Raw genomic sequence first — 18,254 nt, forward strand, 5'->3', positions numbered from 1 at the left:
TTATGGGTTTCATTAATTTGTTGAATGTTTGACCAGTGCCTACTTTGTGGAGAGCACTGTGCTGCATCAAAGCCGTGTGCCTATTGTTTCTGACTGCTTACAAACAGTAGGGGTATATTACGTACATGGCATGGCAACATATACTAGGGGCAGATGAATTGGACAGACTGTAAATCAGTCAAGAGTTCAGAAGGAGAGTTTATTCTGTGAAATCCATGGTAGGATAAAGAGATTGAATTTTTAGAAGGGACTATTTATAGTTTCTTGAAAATAATGTTTTACTAAAAACCAGAAGAACATTTAATCTACATAAGCCTTCTTTTTAATATGGTAATCTGCTCAATAATATTGGGTAAATGTAATATTTTGAAGGAAAATAATTACGTTTTGGAATCTCAGGTTTCTCTCTGTTTATATTTAGGTAAAACAGTGCATAGAGGTTAAAGAAGGTTATATTTGGAGTGAAGAAGTGTGTTTTTTCTCTTTACATTCTATAATCAGTTTATTAGTGTTTAGTCTGTTAAATACAATTGGATGCCACTTCACAAATGATGTTTTGGTCAACAACAGACCTCATGTAAGATGGTGGTACCATAAGATTGTAATACTCTATTTTTACTGTACCTTTTCTATGTGTAGTTATGTTTAGATACACAAATAGATACCATTGTGTTCTAGTTGCTTGCAGTATTCAGTACGGTAACATGCTGTGCAGGGATGTAGGCTGGAAGCAGCAGGCTCAGCCATCTAGCCTAGGTGTGGAGTAGGCTGTACATCCAGCTTTGTGTAAGTGTACTCTGATGCTCCCACAGTGACGAAGTCACCTAACGACGCATCTCTTAGAACCCGTCCCTATCCTTAAGCGATGATATGACTGTGTTGAAAGGCTCTTAATTGGATTTGGGAACTCTGTCCCGTAGGGATGTTATGAGGATTAGTGACTCTTTGTATTTATTGATCCATTTAAGCCTTACAGCAATTATTTGTAGTAGCTCTTCAGCCTCTGGTAGATCTGCCAGTCCACCAACTTTCTTGCAGTATCTCTCCATTAATTCTTCCTGTTTTCACTTCCCTTGTCTATTTTAGATCCATGGTATACCATTTAAGTAGTTGTTTTACAAACACCTGCCACTTCCTTGCCCCTCTTCCCATGGTACCAACCTGAAAACCCTCTAAACTGGTTATTAAACATTTAAATAAGATTTTTGCTACTACCGGTTGAGCATCCTAATCCAAAAATTCAAAATCCATAGTGCTCCAAAATCCAAACCTTTTTGAGTGCTAACACAACACAAGTGGAAATTTCCACACCTCACTTTGTGACAGACAGGTTGTAGTTAAAATGTGGGTGTGCAACATAGTTTATTCAGGATCCCCTAGGGCAAAATAAAATTACCTTCAGGGGGCCTGGCGTGGTGGCTCACACATGTAATCCCAGCACTTTGGGAGGCCGAGCTGGGTAGACCACTTGAGGCCAGGAGTTCGAAACCAGCCTTGCCAACATGGGAAACCCCCTTTCTCCTAAAAATACAAAAATTAGCTGGGCATGGTGTTGGGTGCCTGTAATTCCAGCTACTTGGGAGGCTGAGGCAGGATAATTGCTTGATCCCAGGAGACGGAGGTTGCAGTGAACCGAGATTGTGCCACCGTACTCCATCCTGGGCTACAGTGGAGACTCCATCTCAAAAAAAAAAAAAAAAAAAAAAAAAAATTACCTTCAGGCTATGTGCATGAGGTATATATGAAACATAAATGAACTTTGTGTTTAGCTTTGGGTCCCATCCCTGGGATATCTCATTATGTATATGTGGATATTCCAAAATCTGAAAGCGTCTGAATTCTGAAACACTTCTGGTCTTGAGCTTTTTTTTGGTGGGGGGCCAAGGACTGAGTTTCCATGGAGGATCTGGTGTGAAAGGAAAGAAGTGGTGATAGGACCAGTACAGACGCTGGGAAAAAATGTGAAGGGTGTGAATACAGAGACGATAAGGTTACTGCAGTATGAAAAAGTCTGTATTTGGTGCCAAGTTCCATGGAGATGATTGTAGGAAATGCATACATTTGGTTGCAGTTGATCGGCAGAAAAAGATTGCCAGCAGTATTGATTATTTTGTGAAGTGGCGAAGACAGCAAGCTAAACCAAAGAGAACACCATGTAACTTATGGAGAGGCTGGAAAACCCAGTGAGATAAAATACGTGATCCAAAACTTATAATTTTGATGAGAAAGGAGAGTTGATATTGTAATCTCTGCATTTTTGGTAACGAACTTGTAGAATGTCTGGAATGCAGAGGAATGTTTCTACAGATGAAGTTCTTAAGAGAGGGAAGGGAAGCCCTTTGCTGGTTTTATTTGCTTCATTTAACTGAAGACAAAGTCTCCCTTGTTCTCTGAGGCCATATCAGGACAGCTTTCACAGGCTTTTGATGTGGTTTCTTTTTTTCCTTTACAAAACATACTCTATAAACTACAAAGTAACTGTGTTTTATGTTGTAAAGCAAGACTTGCTTTCTTCTCCTTTGAAAATAGGCCTACACATATGCAATTTCAGAATAAAAGATGATTCTTGACTTTGTGCTTGCAGAAAGATGGAGACTTATTTTTCCTTATTCCTCCCACTATCTAAAAACACTGGCCATATGTAAAACAAATGTAAGAGTGGGCAGGGTGCAGTGGCTCACGCCTGTAATCCCAGCACTTTGGGAGGCTGAGGCAGGCGGATCACAAGGTCAGGAGTTCAGGACCAACCTGGCCAATATGGTGAAACCCCGTCTCCACTGAAAATACAGTAATTAACCAGGTGTGCTGGTGGGTGCCTGTAGTCCCAGCTACTCGGGAAGCTGAGGCAGGAGAATTGCTTGAACCTAGCAGACAGAGGTTGCAGTGAGCCGAGATTGTATGCCCACTGCACTCCAGCCTAGAGAATAGAGCAAGACTCTGTCCAAAAAAAAAAAAAAAAAAGACTGAAAGATGGAGAAAAGAAAGTAGGCTTGCTTCGTACATTGGGACCACAGAAATGACACGAAACTTAGTTCTCTGGGTTTTCTTTTTGCCTCATGTATCTCACACGTTGTGCTGGATAAGCTAGCAGTGCAGGTATAAAAGGGCTCAGACAAAACAAAACCCAAGAAAAGCCTGCTGTCTGTGGCTGAAAGACCAGGAAAGGGGCAGCCTACGTAGCGGAGAACTTTTCAACAGTGAGTGCTTTCCTCCAGCTAAATATCATAGGAAACACTGCAGCACCACCCTCACCCTGCTAATCAGAGGCTGGGCAGGTACTTCAGATTCCTACTCATGACAAGCTGGGATGAGATGCTCGTCTCTGCAGGGTTGCTGTCAGAGAAGGCTGGCTGAGGAGTTGGGGTTTTACTTCTGGGTGGTGACAGAGCACAGCCTCCTTCCTGCTAGGATGTCATAAGAGGGACCTTGCAAAACTCAAGAACTTTACTGCTGCCCTGTGGTCATGAGGCCACCCCTCCGTGGTGTGGGGGAGACTGTGTAGGGAGTAGCAGGAGGCAGCCCTGATTCAGCCTTGGTGGTGGGAGTGGAGGTTTGGGAGGAGGCTGAACTTCCCTTCTCATGCAGGGGTCCATGGAGGCTGAGTGGGAATCTCAACTTCCACCTCACTGTCCACATCCACCTGGCAGAGGCCTGCTGTAACAGAAGACTTACATCAGATCCTGAGTCTGATGTCAGGATTTCAATGGAAAATCGCGTAAAGTATAAAAATCTTACTTTCCTCTATGCTGCTTTACCTTCCCCATTTATAACGTAATCATAAATATTTCCTCCATATACCCTGAGAACCACACCACAGTTATGGAAAAACCTCACCACACTCATAGGAAAATATCAGCCTGAATAAGAAAAGACCACTGATGACACAGACTTTAGAATTATTTAACAAGGACCTTAAAGCAGCGATCGTAAAAATGTTTCAATAACCAATTAACATTGGAGACAAATGACAAATAGCCTCAGGAAGAAAATACAGGATGTGAAAAAGAAACACAACATTTTAGAAGGGAAAAATAGAATACGTGGAATAAATTCCGTGGATGGCTCAGCAACAGAAAGGAAAGACAAAAGAAGCTGTCAGTTTGAAGACAGAACAACCGAAGTTACCCAGTCTGAACAGCAGAGAGAAAATAGACTGGAAAAAAGTGAGCAGAGCCTCAGGGGCTGTGGGACTGTAACAGAAGATGCCGTATTTGTGTCGTCAGAGGTCTAGAAAGAGGACAGGGTGGGGGATGTGGAGGTGGGGGAACGTGTCTGAAGAAATCACTGCTGTATGGTTCCTAAATTGGGCAAGCCATACGCCTTCAGACTCAAGAAGCAGCATAAGCCCAAAGAAGATAAACACAAAGATGCTAAGACACATCCAGGCAAACTTCTGAAAACTGAAGACAGAAGAGTGGTAAGAGAGATACCACTTGACCTGTAGTGGGAAACAATTTGAGTGACAATGGATCCTTTTTTTTTTTTTTTTTTTGATATGGAGTCTTGCTCTGTTACCCAGGCTGGAGTGCAGTGGTGTGATCTCAGCTCACTACAACCTCTGCCTCCCAGGTTCCAGCAGTTCTCCTGCCCCAGCCTCCCAAGCAGCTGGGACTACAGGCAATGCCACACCACCCCTGGCTAGTTTTGTATTTTTAGTAGAGACGGGGTTTCACTGTGCTAGCCAGGCTGGTCTTGAACTCCTGACCTCAGGTGATCTGCCCGCCTCGGCCTCCCCCACGCCTGCGGGGATTACAGTCGTGAGCCACGGTGCCTGGCCTGACAGTGGATCTTGTGGAGGGCATAAGGAAGTGGCAGGACATTTTTCAGGTGCTGAAGGAAAAGGACTGTCAACTCAGAAATTTATATCAAGTGAAAATTTCCTTCACATGATTTATCTCCAGCTGATCTACTCTGTGAAAATAACCAAGGAAATTCTCTAAACTGAAAGGAAATGATAAAAGAAATGTGGGAACATCAGGAGGGAGAACAAACAATGGACAGCAAAAATATCGGTCGATTCAGCATTCATTTATTTTCTAAATTATGTTTGGAATTTGAAGCATAACTGTGGTGTGGTTCTCAGTGTATGTGGAGGATATATTTATGATTACATTATAAATGGGGAAAGGTAAAGCAGCATAGAGGAAAGTAAAGTTTTATAATTTATGTGAAATGGTAAAATGTTGATAATCAGTAGACTACAATAAGTTGTAAATGTATAATGTAAAACCTAGAGCTACCACTAAAAAAGTTATACAAAAGAGGCAAACTCAGAAATACTGTAGGTAAACAAATATGAAATTATAAAAAATGTTTACCCTAGAAGAAGCCAGGAAAAGAAGGCAAAGGAGAGAAGAGAGGGAGAGAGAATGAATGATACACCATGCAAAGTGCAGTTTATTTTGTGGCTGCAAGGTTGGATCAATATTTGAAAGTCATCAGTGTAATTGGTCCTGTCAGTAGGTCAAAAAAGAAAAGCTGCTTGGAAAAAACATGATAGAATTCAGCACTCATTTGTGAAAGAAACCCAGAAAATAAATGATAGAGGGAAACGTTTTCAATTTGGTAAACAGCATCTACAAAAAAATCTACAGCTAGCATCAAACTTAATGGTGAATAACACTATTTTCACCCAGATATTCAGGGCAAAGCAAGGATGTTTGCTGTCACTGTAGTAATTTAAGATAGTACCGGGATTTGTAGCCAAATCAATAAGGTAGTAAAAGGAAACAGAAGGCTTACAAACCACAAAGGAAGAAATAAAACTGTCCTTTTTTTTTAGATGACATAATAGTTGACATAGAAAATCCCAAGGAATCCACAAAAAATCTTGAAATTTAAGTAAGTTCAGCAAGAACGTACGCGTTTAATACATAAAATCCAGTTGTATTTATACTGGCAGTTAACATGTGGAAACCAAAATAAAAATGCAGTATCATTTAAACTTACACACAAAAAAGAGAGACGTTAGTGTAAAATGGAGAAGATACATAGGACTTTTTTTTTTTTGAGGCGGAGTCTTGTTGCCCAGGCTGGGGCAGCAGTGGTGCGATCTCAGCTCACTGCAAGCTCCGCCCCCCGGGTTCCCGCCATTCTCCTGCCTCAGTCTCCCGAGTAGCTGGGACTACAGGCGCCGCCACCTCGCCCGGCTAAGTTTTTGTATTTTTAGTAGAGACGGGGTTTCACCGTGTTAGCCAGGATGGTCTCGATCTCCTGATCTCGTGATCTGCCCGCCTCTGCCTCCCAAAGTGCTTAGATTACGGGGGTGAGCCACTGCGTCCGGCCCGATAGTAGCACTTTTATGCAGAAAAAACCTTGGCATTGAGGAAAGTAAGATCTTAATAAATACTGTATTCATAGATTAAAAGACTCAATAAATATACCATTTCTCCCCAGATTGATGTACAGAGTTAACACAATTCCTATCAAGATCCCAGCACAATTTTTGTAGATATGCAAAAGTTTATTCTAAAATGTAAAAGGACAAAGGACTAGAACAGCTGTAACAAAATGGAGAAAGATTTAATAGGAATCACTGTAACTGATTTTAAGACTTATACAGAACAATAATAGAAAGTGCTTCTATTAGTCTATTTTCATACTGCTGATAAAGACATACCTGAGATTGGGCAATTTATAAAGGAAAGAGGTTTATTGGACTTAAACAGTTCCACATGGCTGGGGAGGTCTCACAATCATGGCAGAAGGCAAGGAGGAGTGAGTCAGGGAGGAGTGAGTCACATCCTACCTGGATGGCGGCAGGCAGAGAGGGAGAGCTTGTGCAGGAAAACTCCCCCTTAGAGAACCGTCAGATCTGGTGAGACTTACTCACTATCACGAGAACAGCACGGGAAAGACCTGCCCCTCCATGATTCAGTTACCTCCCACTAGGTCCTTCCCACAACACATGGGAATTCAGGATGAGATTTAGATGGGGACACAGCCAAACCATGTCACTGCTGTTGGTGGAAGGATAGATATGTAGGCCAGTGAAACAGAATAGAGAACCAAGAAAACCCCATACAAATATAGCGAGTTGATTTTTTGACAAAGATCCAAAGCAGTTCAATCTAAGGATGGATCATCTTCAACAAATGGGGCTGGGATAATTGGATACACAGGTGAAAACAAACAACAAAAAGTTGACTTAGATTTTACACCTTATGAAAAGGTCAGTACCATATAGGTAATAAATTTAAATGTGAAACAGAAAACTATAAAAAATTCAGGAGAAAACAGGAGAAAATTTTTGGCCCCTAGGGATTCATGAAAAGTTCTTGTTATGACTTTAAAAGTGTGATGCATAGAAAAAAAATTATCAAAATTAAAGAGGTGTTGTGTTGTGAAAAACTCTATTAGAATGAAAAGCAACAGATTGGGGGAAATGATTTGCAGTTTAACCTATGTGACATATAATTCGTACTATAGAGTATATAAAGAACTCTTAAATCTCAACACTAAAAAACCCAAACAATACTATTAGAAAATGGGAGTGAAGAGGCCCCTCACTGAGGAGGATATGTGGATGATGGGAGTGAAGAGGCCCCTCACTGTGGATGACAAGCACATGAAAAGGTAGTGTCACTAGCCATCAGGGAAATGTAAATTAAGACCACAGTGAGATACTACACACCTAACGGAACAGCTAAATAAAAAAATAGTGACACAGGGATGCCTGCACTTGCAGGTTTACACAGCACTGTTCGCAATAGCAAAGGTGTGGAATCAACCTGAGTGCCCATTGACGGATGACTACATAAAATGTGCACACACACACACTCTGCAATACCATTCAGCCCTAAGAAGAATGAAATCATGCCATTCACAGCAACATGGATAGAACCAGAGGCCATTATTTTAAGTGAAATAAGTCACGCACAAAAAGTTATGTTCTCACGTGTGGGAGCTAAAAAATGTGAACATATAGAGGTAAACAGTAGAAAAATAGATAATAGAGACTGAGAAGGTTGAGTTGGGGGAGGAGGGAGGCTAGGGAGAAGAGAGTTAAAAGGTACAAACATACAGTGTGATAGAGGGAATACATTTAGAGTAGGGTGAGTGTCCTTAAGAAAATAGTATTTTAGGCCAGGTGCGGTGGCTCACGCCTGTAATCCCAGCACTTTGGGAGGCTGAGGCGGGTGGATCATGAGGTTAGGAGATGGAGACCATCCTGGTTAACATGGTGAAACCCCATCTCTACTAAAAATACAAAAAATTAGCCGGGCATGGTGGTGGACGCCTGTAATCCCAGCTACTGGGAAGGCTGAGGCAGGAGAATGACCTGAACCCAGGAGGCGGAGCTTGTAGTGAGCCCAGATTGCGCCACTGCACTCCAGCCTGGGCGACAGAGGGAGATTCCGTCTCAAAAAAAAAAAAACAAACCCCCCAAAAAACAGTATTTACTGGGATGGTGGACCCCCTAAATTGCCTGTCTTGATGACTATGCGTTATATACATGGCACAAAATTTCTCATATATGACATAAACTTGCATAAAAAAGTAGTGACAATACCAAATGCTGGTGAGGATGTAGATAACTGAATCTCTCATGTGTTGTTGAGGGGAATGTAGAATGAAACAGCCACCCTGGAAAATACTGATAGTTTGACACTTTCTTGGAAAAAAACCACAAAAACTAAACATGATTAAACATAAGCAATTCTGTTTCCAGGTATACCCAAGAGAAATAAAAGTATCTACATATAACAAACTTGTGCATTAACATTCATAATAACCTAAAAAATGAAAACAACCAAATATCTATCAGTTGTATTTAGCAATGAAAGGGAATACATTACCACTATGCTACAACACAGATGGACTTTGAAATCATTGTCCTAAGTGAAAGAAGCCAGTTGTAATAGACCAGAGCGTATATTGTATGATTCCATTTTTATGAAATGGCCAGAACAGGCAGATTGATATGGAGAGAAAGTAAATTAGTGGTTGTCTAGGACTAGCTGGGATGTGGGTGGGAGGAATGAGGAGTGAAGGCAAATGGGTGTGGGGTTTCTTTTTGGGGTGATAAAAATGTACAGTTGATTGTGGTAATGATCGCATAACTTCCTGAATATACTGAGTCATTAATAGGTGTCTTACATTGGTGTGTGAATCATATATCAAGATTTCTTTTAAAGCTAAATATACATTTACCCTGTGACTGAGCACCCTTATCCTTGGGCCGTTTATCCAAAAGAAATGAGAAGTTAGGTTCACATAAAACCCTGTATATTATTGTTCATGGCAACTTTATTAGTAATAGTAAAAAAATGGAAAGTATATATAAATATGTGTATATATGTATATATATTTTGCATCAGGTGAATGGTTAAACAAATGGTTAATGGTTAAATGTCCATACTGTGGACGCTAGCTAGTAACAAAAAGGAAGAAACTTGATACATGCAGAAAATTGGTTGGATCGCAGCCATTAAATTGAGTGGAAAAAATCTCAAAAAGGGTGCATGCTCTTTGATCCTATTTACATAACATTCTCAAAATGACAAAGTTGTAGAGATGGTTACAGATTAATGGTTATCAGGAGTCGAGGGATGGTGCCAGGGAGTTGGAGTAACTAGTGGGTGATCTGTGTGGTGAGGGGAGTGTTTCGTATCTTGAACATGTGGCACCTAAAGGAGTTTATGTATGTGACAGAGTGACAACTATACACACATTGTACTAATGTCATTTTGTTGGTTTAATGAAATTAACAAATTGTACTGTAATGATGTAAGATCTAACCACTGGGGAAATAGGGACCATCTTTGCAACTTTCTGTGAATCTGCAGTTATGTCAAAATAAAAAGTTGAGGCCAGGCACGATAGCTCACATCTGTAATCCCAGCACTTTGGGAGGCCGAGGTGGGTGGATCACCTGAGGTTAGGAGTTTGAGACCAACCTGGTCAACATGGCGAAACCCTGTCTCTACTAAAAATACAAAAATTAGCTTGGCATGGTGGTGCATGCCTATAGTCCCAGTTACTCAGGAGGCTGAGGCACGAGATTCTTGCTCGAAACTGGGGGATGGAGGTTGCAAAGAGCCGAGATCACGCCACTGTACCCCAGCCTAGGAGACAGAGCAAGACTCCGTCTCAAAAAAAAAAAAGTGGAAACTTCACAACTCACACGACTGTTTTGGTTGAGAGTTACTAGAAGCTTGTGATTAAAGCTTTTAAAAACTGTCCTAAATAATAGGCAAGCTGTCTTCCAGGTTTCTAACGTTTTTGGGTTGTGCTTGGCTTTTAAAGAGGTTTTCGTAACAAAATTTATATATGAGAGTTCTGCATAGTATGTAAGAAACAGGAAACAAAGCTAAACTGTATATACTCACATTCATATTTAGAAATATTTAGAAGAGATATTTAGAAAAACGCTACGACTTCCTTGAATTCCAAGGTTAAATATGTTGATTTCTACTATTTTATTTATAATATTAAAAATAATCTAAATGAAGTAAATTTTTATAAGTGACAGTATTGTCTCTTAGAAAAATATTTTCAGACTTGGTATTTAGGATTATAATTAGAATGCTTAATAAGCTGAATAGGAAAGATCTTGTTTATGTTATTAATAACCTTTATGGAAGACACTCTAAATTTTTTGTGAATACATTTCATCTCTGTTAAGATACTCTCCTTGGCTGGGCCAGTGGCTCAAGCCTGTAATCCCAGCACTTTGGGAGGCCGAGGTGGGTGGATCACGAGGTCAGGAGTTTGAGACCAGCCCGGCCAATGTGGTGAAACCCTGTCTCTACTAAAAACACAAAAATAGCCAGGCGTAGTGGTGGGCGCCTGTAATCACAGCTACTCGGGAGGCTGAGGCAGGAGAATTGCTTGAACCCAGGAGGCTGAGGTTGTATTGAACCAGAGATTGCGCCATTGCACTCCAACCTGGTGACGGAGTGAGACTCCGACTCAAAAAAAAGAAAAAAAAAATACTCTCCTTTATGTTTAAACTTATTTTTCAAAACAGGCTGACTTGTTTAAAAAGAAGGGAACGCTAGTGATTTTAAAATATTGTAGAAAAGGAATCATTCTATAACAAAGTAAGGAGGTGTTAGGGCTATTGAGTAAGTGAGAGCCATTTGGAAGGAAAGGAATAGCATTTCAGGGATATGGGTCTGCACCTGGTAATGTCTAGGGAGTTGATTATGAAGAGGGCTGGACACACCAGAAGTAAGGTCTTGCCTTAAGGCACAGAGCTATTGCTGTTGCGTAAGTCACCAGTGTAACCGTCTACGTGGAATTTAGATGTTTACATAGTTCTTATGTGTATTTTAAAGGTTAGCATATTTTTCCATTATGCTGATATATTCATTTAATAGAACCATCTGCTACTCTTGGGACTTGGGCCAGTCTTTTCTGTAAATGAAGATGATGGAGGCATATTGGCTTTAGGGAGATTGTGGGTGTGTCCTGCTTTGCTTTCAGCTGCACGTGGGGCAGGCATTCTGTGACAGTGAGGTGCTGAGCTGGCCTGACTATAGTGTTCATGGGAGGAGGGATCAGTAATAGCAGAAAATCAGCAGGTAATGTTCAAAATAGTAAAATCTGTAGTCGAAGAAAGAAGATATGTATGTAAATATATTACTTAAGATTATAGTAAGTAACGTAGTGATATAATTGGGAGGAAGGATGGATAATAACAGGAAATGAGTAGAAAATGCCCAAAGTGGGTAAATCGTAATGTTTATGTTAGAGATTTGAATAACTTAATCACATGTGGTTAGTTTGAATTGAGATATGCTGTAAATATACATGCTGAATTTCAAAGAGGTAATCATAAAATATCCCATTGTTTTTTATGTTGACTATAAAATATTTTAAACATTGGGTTAAGCAAATCATTAAAAGGAATTTCATATGCTTTTATTTTAAAAAATGTGGACACTGGAAAATTTATATCCATGGCTTGCATTGTATTCCTATTGGACGGCATGAGTCTAGAATGTGTGGTCTAGAATACGCAGTTAACATTGGTTCCCTCGGAGGAGTAGACCGTGCCTCTGTTGGACACCATGAGTCTAGGATGTGTGGTCTAGAATATGCAATTAACATTGGTTCCCTCGGGGGAGTAGACTATGCCTAGGGAATGTTGGGTAAAGGGAGAGCTATTTTTTTTTTTTTAATTTTAAACTTCTTTTTTGCCATTTGATACTTAAGATGGTAATGAAATTTGATAAAGAAATTACCCCTTTAATAAAGGCTGTGGTCCTACCTTAAAACATCTTAATTTGTCATATTCTAAATTATATAGTTAATGTTAACCATAGTAAGGAAGCTTGTAATTAGAAATCATCATTATGTTGTTCACTGTTTTTCTTTTGTTTCAACTCGCTATATCAGAAACACTGTTTTTTCTTGCTGTTTTTAGCTTATTGCAGGAGTGACCAGGACACTACCTTCTAGAAGTAATGCCCACAGAAAGCGCAAGTTGTTCGACTGCTCGCCAAGCAAAACAGAAGCGCAAATCCCATAGCCTTTCTATACGAAGAACTAACAGCTCGGAGCAGGAGAGGACGGGACTGCCCAGAGACATGTTAGAAGGACAAGTAAGCTACAACTGATCAGGGCCTTATTGATTGATTGATTTTTGAGACGGAGTTTTGCTTTTGTTTCCCGGGCTGGAGTGCAATGGCGTGATCTCCACTCACCGCAACCTCCACCTCCCAGGTTCAAGCGATTCTCCTGCTTCAGCCTCCTGAGTAGCTAGGATTACAGGCATGCGCCACCATGCCTGGCTGATTTTGTATTTTTAGTAGAGATGGGGTTTCACCATGTTGATCAGGCTGGTCTCGAACTCCCAACCTCAGGTGATCCACCCACCTCGGCTTCCCAAAGTGCTGGGATTACAGGCTTGAGCCACCGGGCCCAGGATCAAGGTCTTATTTTAAAGATGGTGATTATGTCTGTAATGTTATAAAAGTAGGCAAATGTGTAAAGGTCTCCAAAGTAGAAAAGAGGTTTGGGTTACTAAAAAATGATCACTCCTCCCAAACTCCCCCAAAATAAACTCATTAAAACTTCTGTCAAATACAACAGCATACACAGATGGGTTAGCATATGTATACTAGGTAATAACAAATCAAAGTAGGTATGAGAGTTTGGATTAGTTTTATTCTTTGTACAGCTTTGTGGACAGTACAATTCTGGGTTTTCTGTCTCTAATGGTCTCAAGAAAACGAGAGTATCATATCCTTTTAATGATCTCTTTCTGTTCTCTGAAGAGTTTTTGGAATCAGATCTTTTAGTGACTTGACTTGGCTTTATCCTTGTCTCTGCTGCAGTGAGTAAATGTCATCCTTGGATTAAAATGAACTAATTATTTTTGATAAAGATAAGTTTTGCTTATACTTTTTCTAGTTCGTTTATAGCTGATGAAATTCTGTCAGAATTTTTAAAGAGTATTATGAAGCCTAGACGCAGTATATGTTATATTAAAATAAACTCTAGATATATCTAATATATGGTTATATATGTCTGTAACTATATATAAACTTACAACCATTTCTTCACAATTGGAACACATTCATCAGCCATAATGCTGTAGGAAGATAGGGCTTAAACCTGAGAAATTGGCTTCTGTGAATATTGGATCTTGTTAGAACCTTGTGGGTAACTTTATGCCAGGACTTTGAGGCCGGGACCTCTACACTGAATACAACAGTGTGAACCCGGAACTCAACATGATTGCTGCCACGAAGAGGATCTTCAACTCCAATTAGATGAATATGCGTTGAATAAATAAACCTGGTTTATTGAATATGAATAAATACCTGGTTCTAATTTCTATAAAAAATGATTACATTTTAACTTAGTGTTCAAAATAAAATTATAAAAATAGCTTTGGTATTCTTAGTGTATTACTTTGCTAGGACTCCCATAACAAAATGCCCCAGACTGGGCAGCTTAACAGACTGGGCAGCTTAAACAACAGACATTTATAGTTTCTCCTAGTCCTTCCAGGCAGCTGGAAGTCCTAGATCAAGGTATGGGCAGGGCTGGTTCCTCCTGAGGCCTCTGTCCGTGGCTTGCAGACACTGTCTTCTCCCTGTGTCCTCACAGAGTTGTCCCTCTCTGCGTGTCTGTGTCCTAGTCTCTTCTTACGAGGACCTGTTATACTGGAGGGCCCTCCTTTATGACCTCATTTTACTCACCACCTCTTTGAGGGCCCTGCTTCCAAACACAGTCGCATGCTGAGGTCCTGGGCTTTTGGACCTCAGCATGGGACTTCTAGGGGACCCCGTTCAACACAGCACTTAGGAAACAGCAGAGCTGAGTGGCAGGACTCCTGTGGTGTTGGCAGTGTCTGTATCTATATCTGTGCTGCCTGATGTGGGAACCACCAGTCACATGTGGCTACTGAGCGCTTGAAATTTGGCCAGTGTCCCGGGACATAAAATTTTAATTGTTAAAACTTTAATTACATTGAAATTTACATAGTCAGATGTGGCAAGTGGCTACCCTATTGGACAGTGTGAGTGAGCAGTCTCAGATAGGTTTTCCTAGTTTGTAGGTTCACGTACGTTTCTAGCAGTGGAAACCCTGCAGCCCCCTCTGCTGGCATATTCTAGAGTTGTCCCCCACCTGGGGTGAACGTGTTCTCCTCTGGGCCCTGAATGCCCATTCTCCTTTGTGACACAGCACAGGCGGTGACTGCATCTCATGGTAACCCTCACGAAGGTAGCTCAGAGGTCTCCAAGCTGCACGGCCTCGTCCTCTGCCCCACCTTCGGCCTCTGTGTCTCCCACGCTGGCTCCCTAGACGGAGCTCATTTGTTTAATGAGCAGTGATTTGGAGTGGGACCAGCCAGCATGTTCTGTGAGTGGCCAGCGTGAGGTGCTCTGCCTTCCCGCTGCGGTGGGCGGGAGAGAGCGGTGGTGTCTGCTGCACGCGTTTGGCATGGTAGGTGTGAGGGGCGATCTCAGAACGGAGGTGTTTATTAACGTAGGAGTGGTCTCGTTCTAGACAGTGTAGAGCGATGCCCTTTCAGTTGTTGAGGAGCAGCAACATAGAAGAAAGGGCAGATGAGCCTGAGGGAGACATCGTGTTAGGTTTAACTTCATATGTCTCAGATTTGCCAGTCTGAAGTAGTTTAGAAAGCCAGGTTCGCGCAGGCACGGGAGGTCTGTCATTGCCGAAAGCTGCGACGTCCACGTGCACACAGTGCTGGCTGCGGCCTGAAGAGCTGGCTGCTCCCTGCACGTGTGCGCCGTGGCTTTCAGGTGCGGTGTGTTGGTGTCGATGTGATGAAAGAAATTCATTTAAAAGCTTTGCTGAGTCATAGCAGTGGTGTCTTGAGTTTTGTTAAGTGGTACCGAAAATTCAACAACTCGTTTTAGAGTCCGTGAAATGGAACGGCACAGAAAGGGAGAACTGATGGAAAGGTTGAAAGTCGTTGTGTAAGCGCGCTCTTCCTGGGCTCAAGTTGCCCTCTAGTGGGAAAGGCCTCATTTTGCTGTGCATTTAGTTTCTTGATTATAAAGTGAGGTTAATGCTGACTTCTCAGCTTTCTTTTCCATAGCAATTCCTTTTTTTAAAAAATTATACTTTAAGTTCCGGGGTACATGTGCAGAACATGCAGGTTTGTTACATAGGTATACACGTGCCATGGTGGTTTGCTGCACTCATCAACCCATCACCTACATAAGGTATTTCTCCTAACGCGCTCCCTCCCCCAGCTCCCCACGCCCCGACAGGCCCCGGTGTATGATGTTCCCCTCCCTGTGTCCATGTGTTAGCAGTTACTTTTATATTAATATGCACTTAATATTCAAGTATATATGACATGATGTAATTAGTTGCTGAATAATAAGAGCCTTAAAACATGATGGGTATAGATGAGTAGGAACTGATTCTGTAGGAGGAGATTGGCCTCGTGTAGGAGCCAGAAGGGCTTCTGAGGACGTGATGTTCGTGGGGAGGGATATTCACAGAGAGGGAATGGGGCATGCGGAGGCCACAGGGCAGGGAAAATACTAATAGCGATTCTCAGTTCAGTGCAAGCTTATGTTTCGTCGTTATTGGAACTTCTTTTTTTTTTTTTTTTTTTTTTTTTTTTTTTTTTTTTTTTTGAGACGGAGTCTTGCTCTGTCATCCAGGCTGGAGAGCAGTAGTGTGACCTCGGCTCACTGCAACCTCTACCTCCCGGGTTTGAGCAATTCTCCTGCCTCAGCCTCCCACATAGCTGGGATTACAGGCACTTGCCACCACTCCTGGATAATTTTCGTGTTTTTAGTTGAGACGGAGTTTCACCATGTTGACAGGCTGGTCTCGAACCCCTGACCTCAGGTGATTTGCCCACCTTGGCCTCCCAAAGTGCGGGGGTTACAGGCGTGAGCCACCGTGCCTGGCTGGGACATCCTTTTTGATGGCCTAGTTTTAATTTTGATTGTTACATTTTCCTTCCTTTTTCTTCATGTTCTTCATTGGTTTTAGAAGGATGTTTAGCGGCTATAGTATCAATTCTGTAGATTCAGTATTTAAAGTAGTATATATGTGTGTGTGTGTGTGTGTGTGTGTAGTTTGTGAAATTTATATGAGAAATCTGTGATAACTGTAAAACTCATATTGCTAAAATGCTATCATTTTCCTTAAAATTTCTGTCTTTTAAGTTAATCTCAGAAGAATTTAATAAATATCATGCATCTTTTTTAAAAGTTTACAACTCGGCCGGGCGCGGTGGCTCGCACCTGTAATCCTAGCACTTTGGGAGTCCGAGGCGGGTGGATCACGAGGTCAGGAGAAGGAGACCATCCTGGCTAACACGGTGAAACCCCGTCTCTACTAAAATTACAAAGAATTAGCCGGGTGTGGTGGCGGGTGCCTGTAGTCCCAGTTACTCAGGAGGCTGAGGCAGGAGAATGGCATGAACCCAGGAGAAGGAACTTTCAGTGAGCCAAGGTCGCACCAGCCTGGGTGACAGAGCAAGACTCCATCTCAAAAAAAAAAAAAAAAATTTACAACTCATCAGAATAAAACAGTTTATGCAATATGTAAATTTGAAAAGTCCCATAGAAAGGTTAAGGATCAGCCGGGCGCAGTGGCTCATGCCTGTAATCCCAGCACTTTGGGAGGCCAAGGCGGGCGAATCACAAGGTCAGGAGATTGAGACCATCCTGGCTAACATGGAGAAACCCCGTCTCTACTAAAACTACAAAAATTAGCTGAGTGTGGCCGGGCGCGGTGGCTCAAGCCTGTAATCCCAGCACTTTGGGAGGCCGAGACGGGTGGCTCACGAGGTCAGGAGATCGAGACCATCCTGGCTAACACGGTGAAACCCTGTCTCTACTAAAAAATACAAAAAAACTAGCCGGGCATGGTGGCGGGCGCCTGTAGTCCCAGCTACTCGGGAGGCTGAGGCAGGAGAATGACGTAAACCCGGGAGGCGGAGCTTGCAGTGAGCTGAGATCCGGCCACTGCACTCCAGCCTGGGCGACAGAGCGAGACTCCGTCTCAAAAAAAAAAAAAAAAAAAAAAAAAATTAGCTGAGTGTGGTGGCGCGCGCCTATGGTCCCAGCTACTGGGGAGGCTGAGGCAGGAGAATTGCTTGAACCTGGGAGGCAGAGCTTGCAGTGAGCGGAGATCACACCACTGCACTCCAGCCTGGGTGACAAAGTGAGACTCTGTCTCAAAAAAAAAAAAAAAAGGTTAGGTATTGAAACACTATTTTAAAAATATTTGATGAGGATTTTTTTGAAAATTACTCTGGGTGTTGGGAGTAGGGGACACATACCAAATAGTACATAGGCCATGCCCTCAGGGAGGTTGGAGTGGCATGTGGCTGTATCTAGCAGGCTCCTGTTGACTGGTGGGTTCAAGCAGTGAGTGCCTGTGATATGTTTAGTGCCCAGGACCTGCCCACTTGCTGGACCACACTTGACGATGTTGCTCCTTCCCTTCGCCTTCCCAGGGGTGTGGGAAACACACAGGCATGAAGAGCGTGGCCCAGGCAGGAAATTAAAAGTTAATGTTTTCACTCAATTAATAGACATTTGGCTCTTTTTTGTGAGATTTTTCTTTTTTTCCTCTTCACAACACTCTTTTAGGTGTTGTGTAGAGTGACGGGAAGAGTGACTGTGCTTTTGCTTGAAGTGCAGTGGGCATGGCGGGAACTCTGCAGAGGTGCCTCTTCTATGAGGGTCTAGCAGATGAAAATACTCATAGGATAGTGTCTGATGGCACTCAGAGACTGTTTATAATAGTTCATTTATGGGAGCTGCCACCTTTCTCTACAAATTTGGAAGTTTTAAAAT

General features: G+C 42.0%; 1 protein-coding gene across 3 annotated transcripts in view; it reads left to right on the forward strand.

Annotated features, from left to right (window-relative positions):
* Positions 1-18,254, forward strand: part of WDR37 (WD repeat domain 37) — a 74,118-nt gene that overhangs the window by 3,354 nt on the left and 52,510 nt on the right. For all 3 annotated transcript variants that reach the window (XM_008002103.3, XM_008002102.3, XM_008002104.3), the window contains exon 2: positions 12,374-12,551. In XM_008002103.3, coding sequence (XP_008000294.1) covers positions 12,414-12,551 — 138 coding nt within the window. In that variant the 5' untranslated portion in view covers positions 12,374-12,413. The remainder of the gene's footprint in view (positions 1-12,373; positions 12,552-18,254) is intronic.

The sequence above is a fragment of the Chlorocebus sabaeus genome, chromosome 9 (assembly GCF_047675955.1).
Source record: "Chlorocebus sabaeus isolate Y175 chromosome 9, mChlSab1.0.hap1, whole genome shotgun sequence".
NCBI classification, from domain to species: Eukaryota; Metazoa; Chordata; class Mammalia; order Primates; family Cercopithecidae; genus Chlorocebus; species Chlorocebus sabaeus.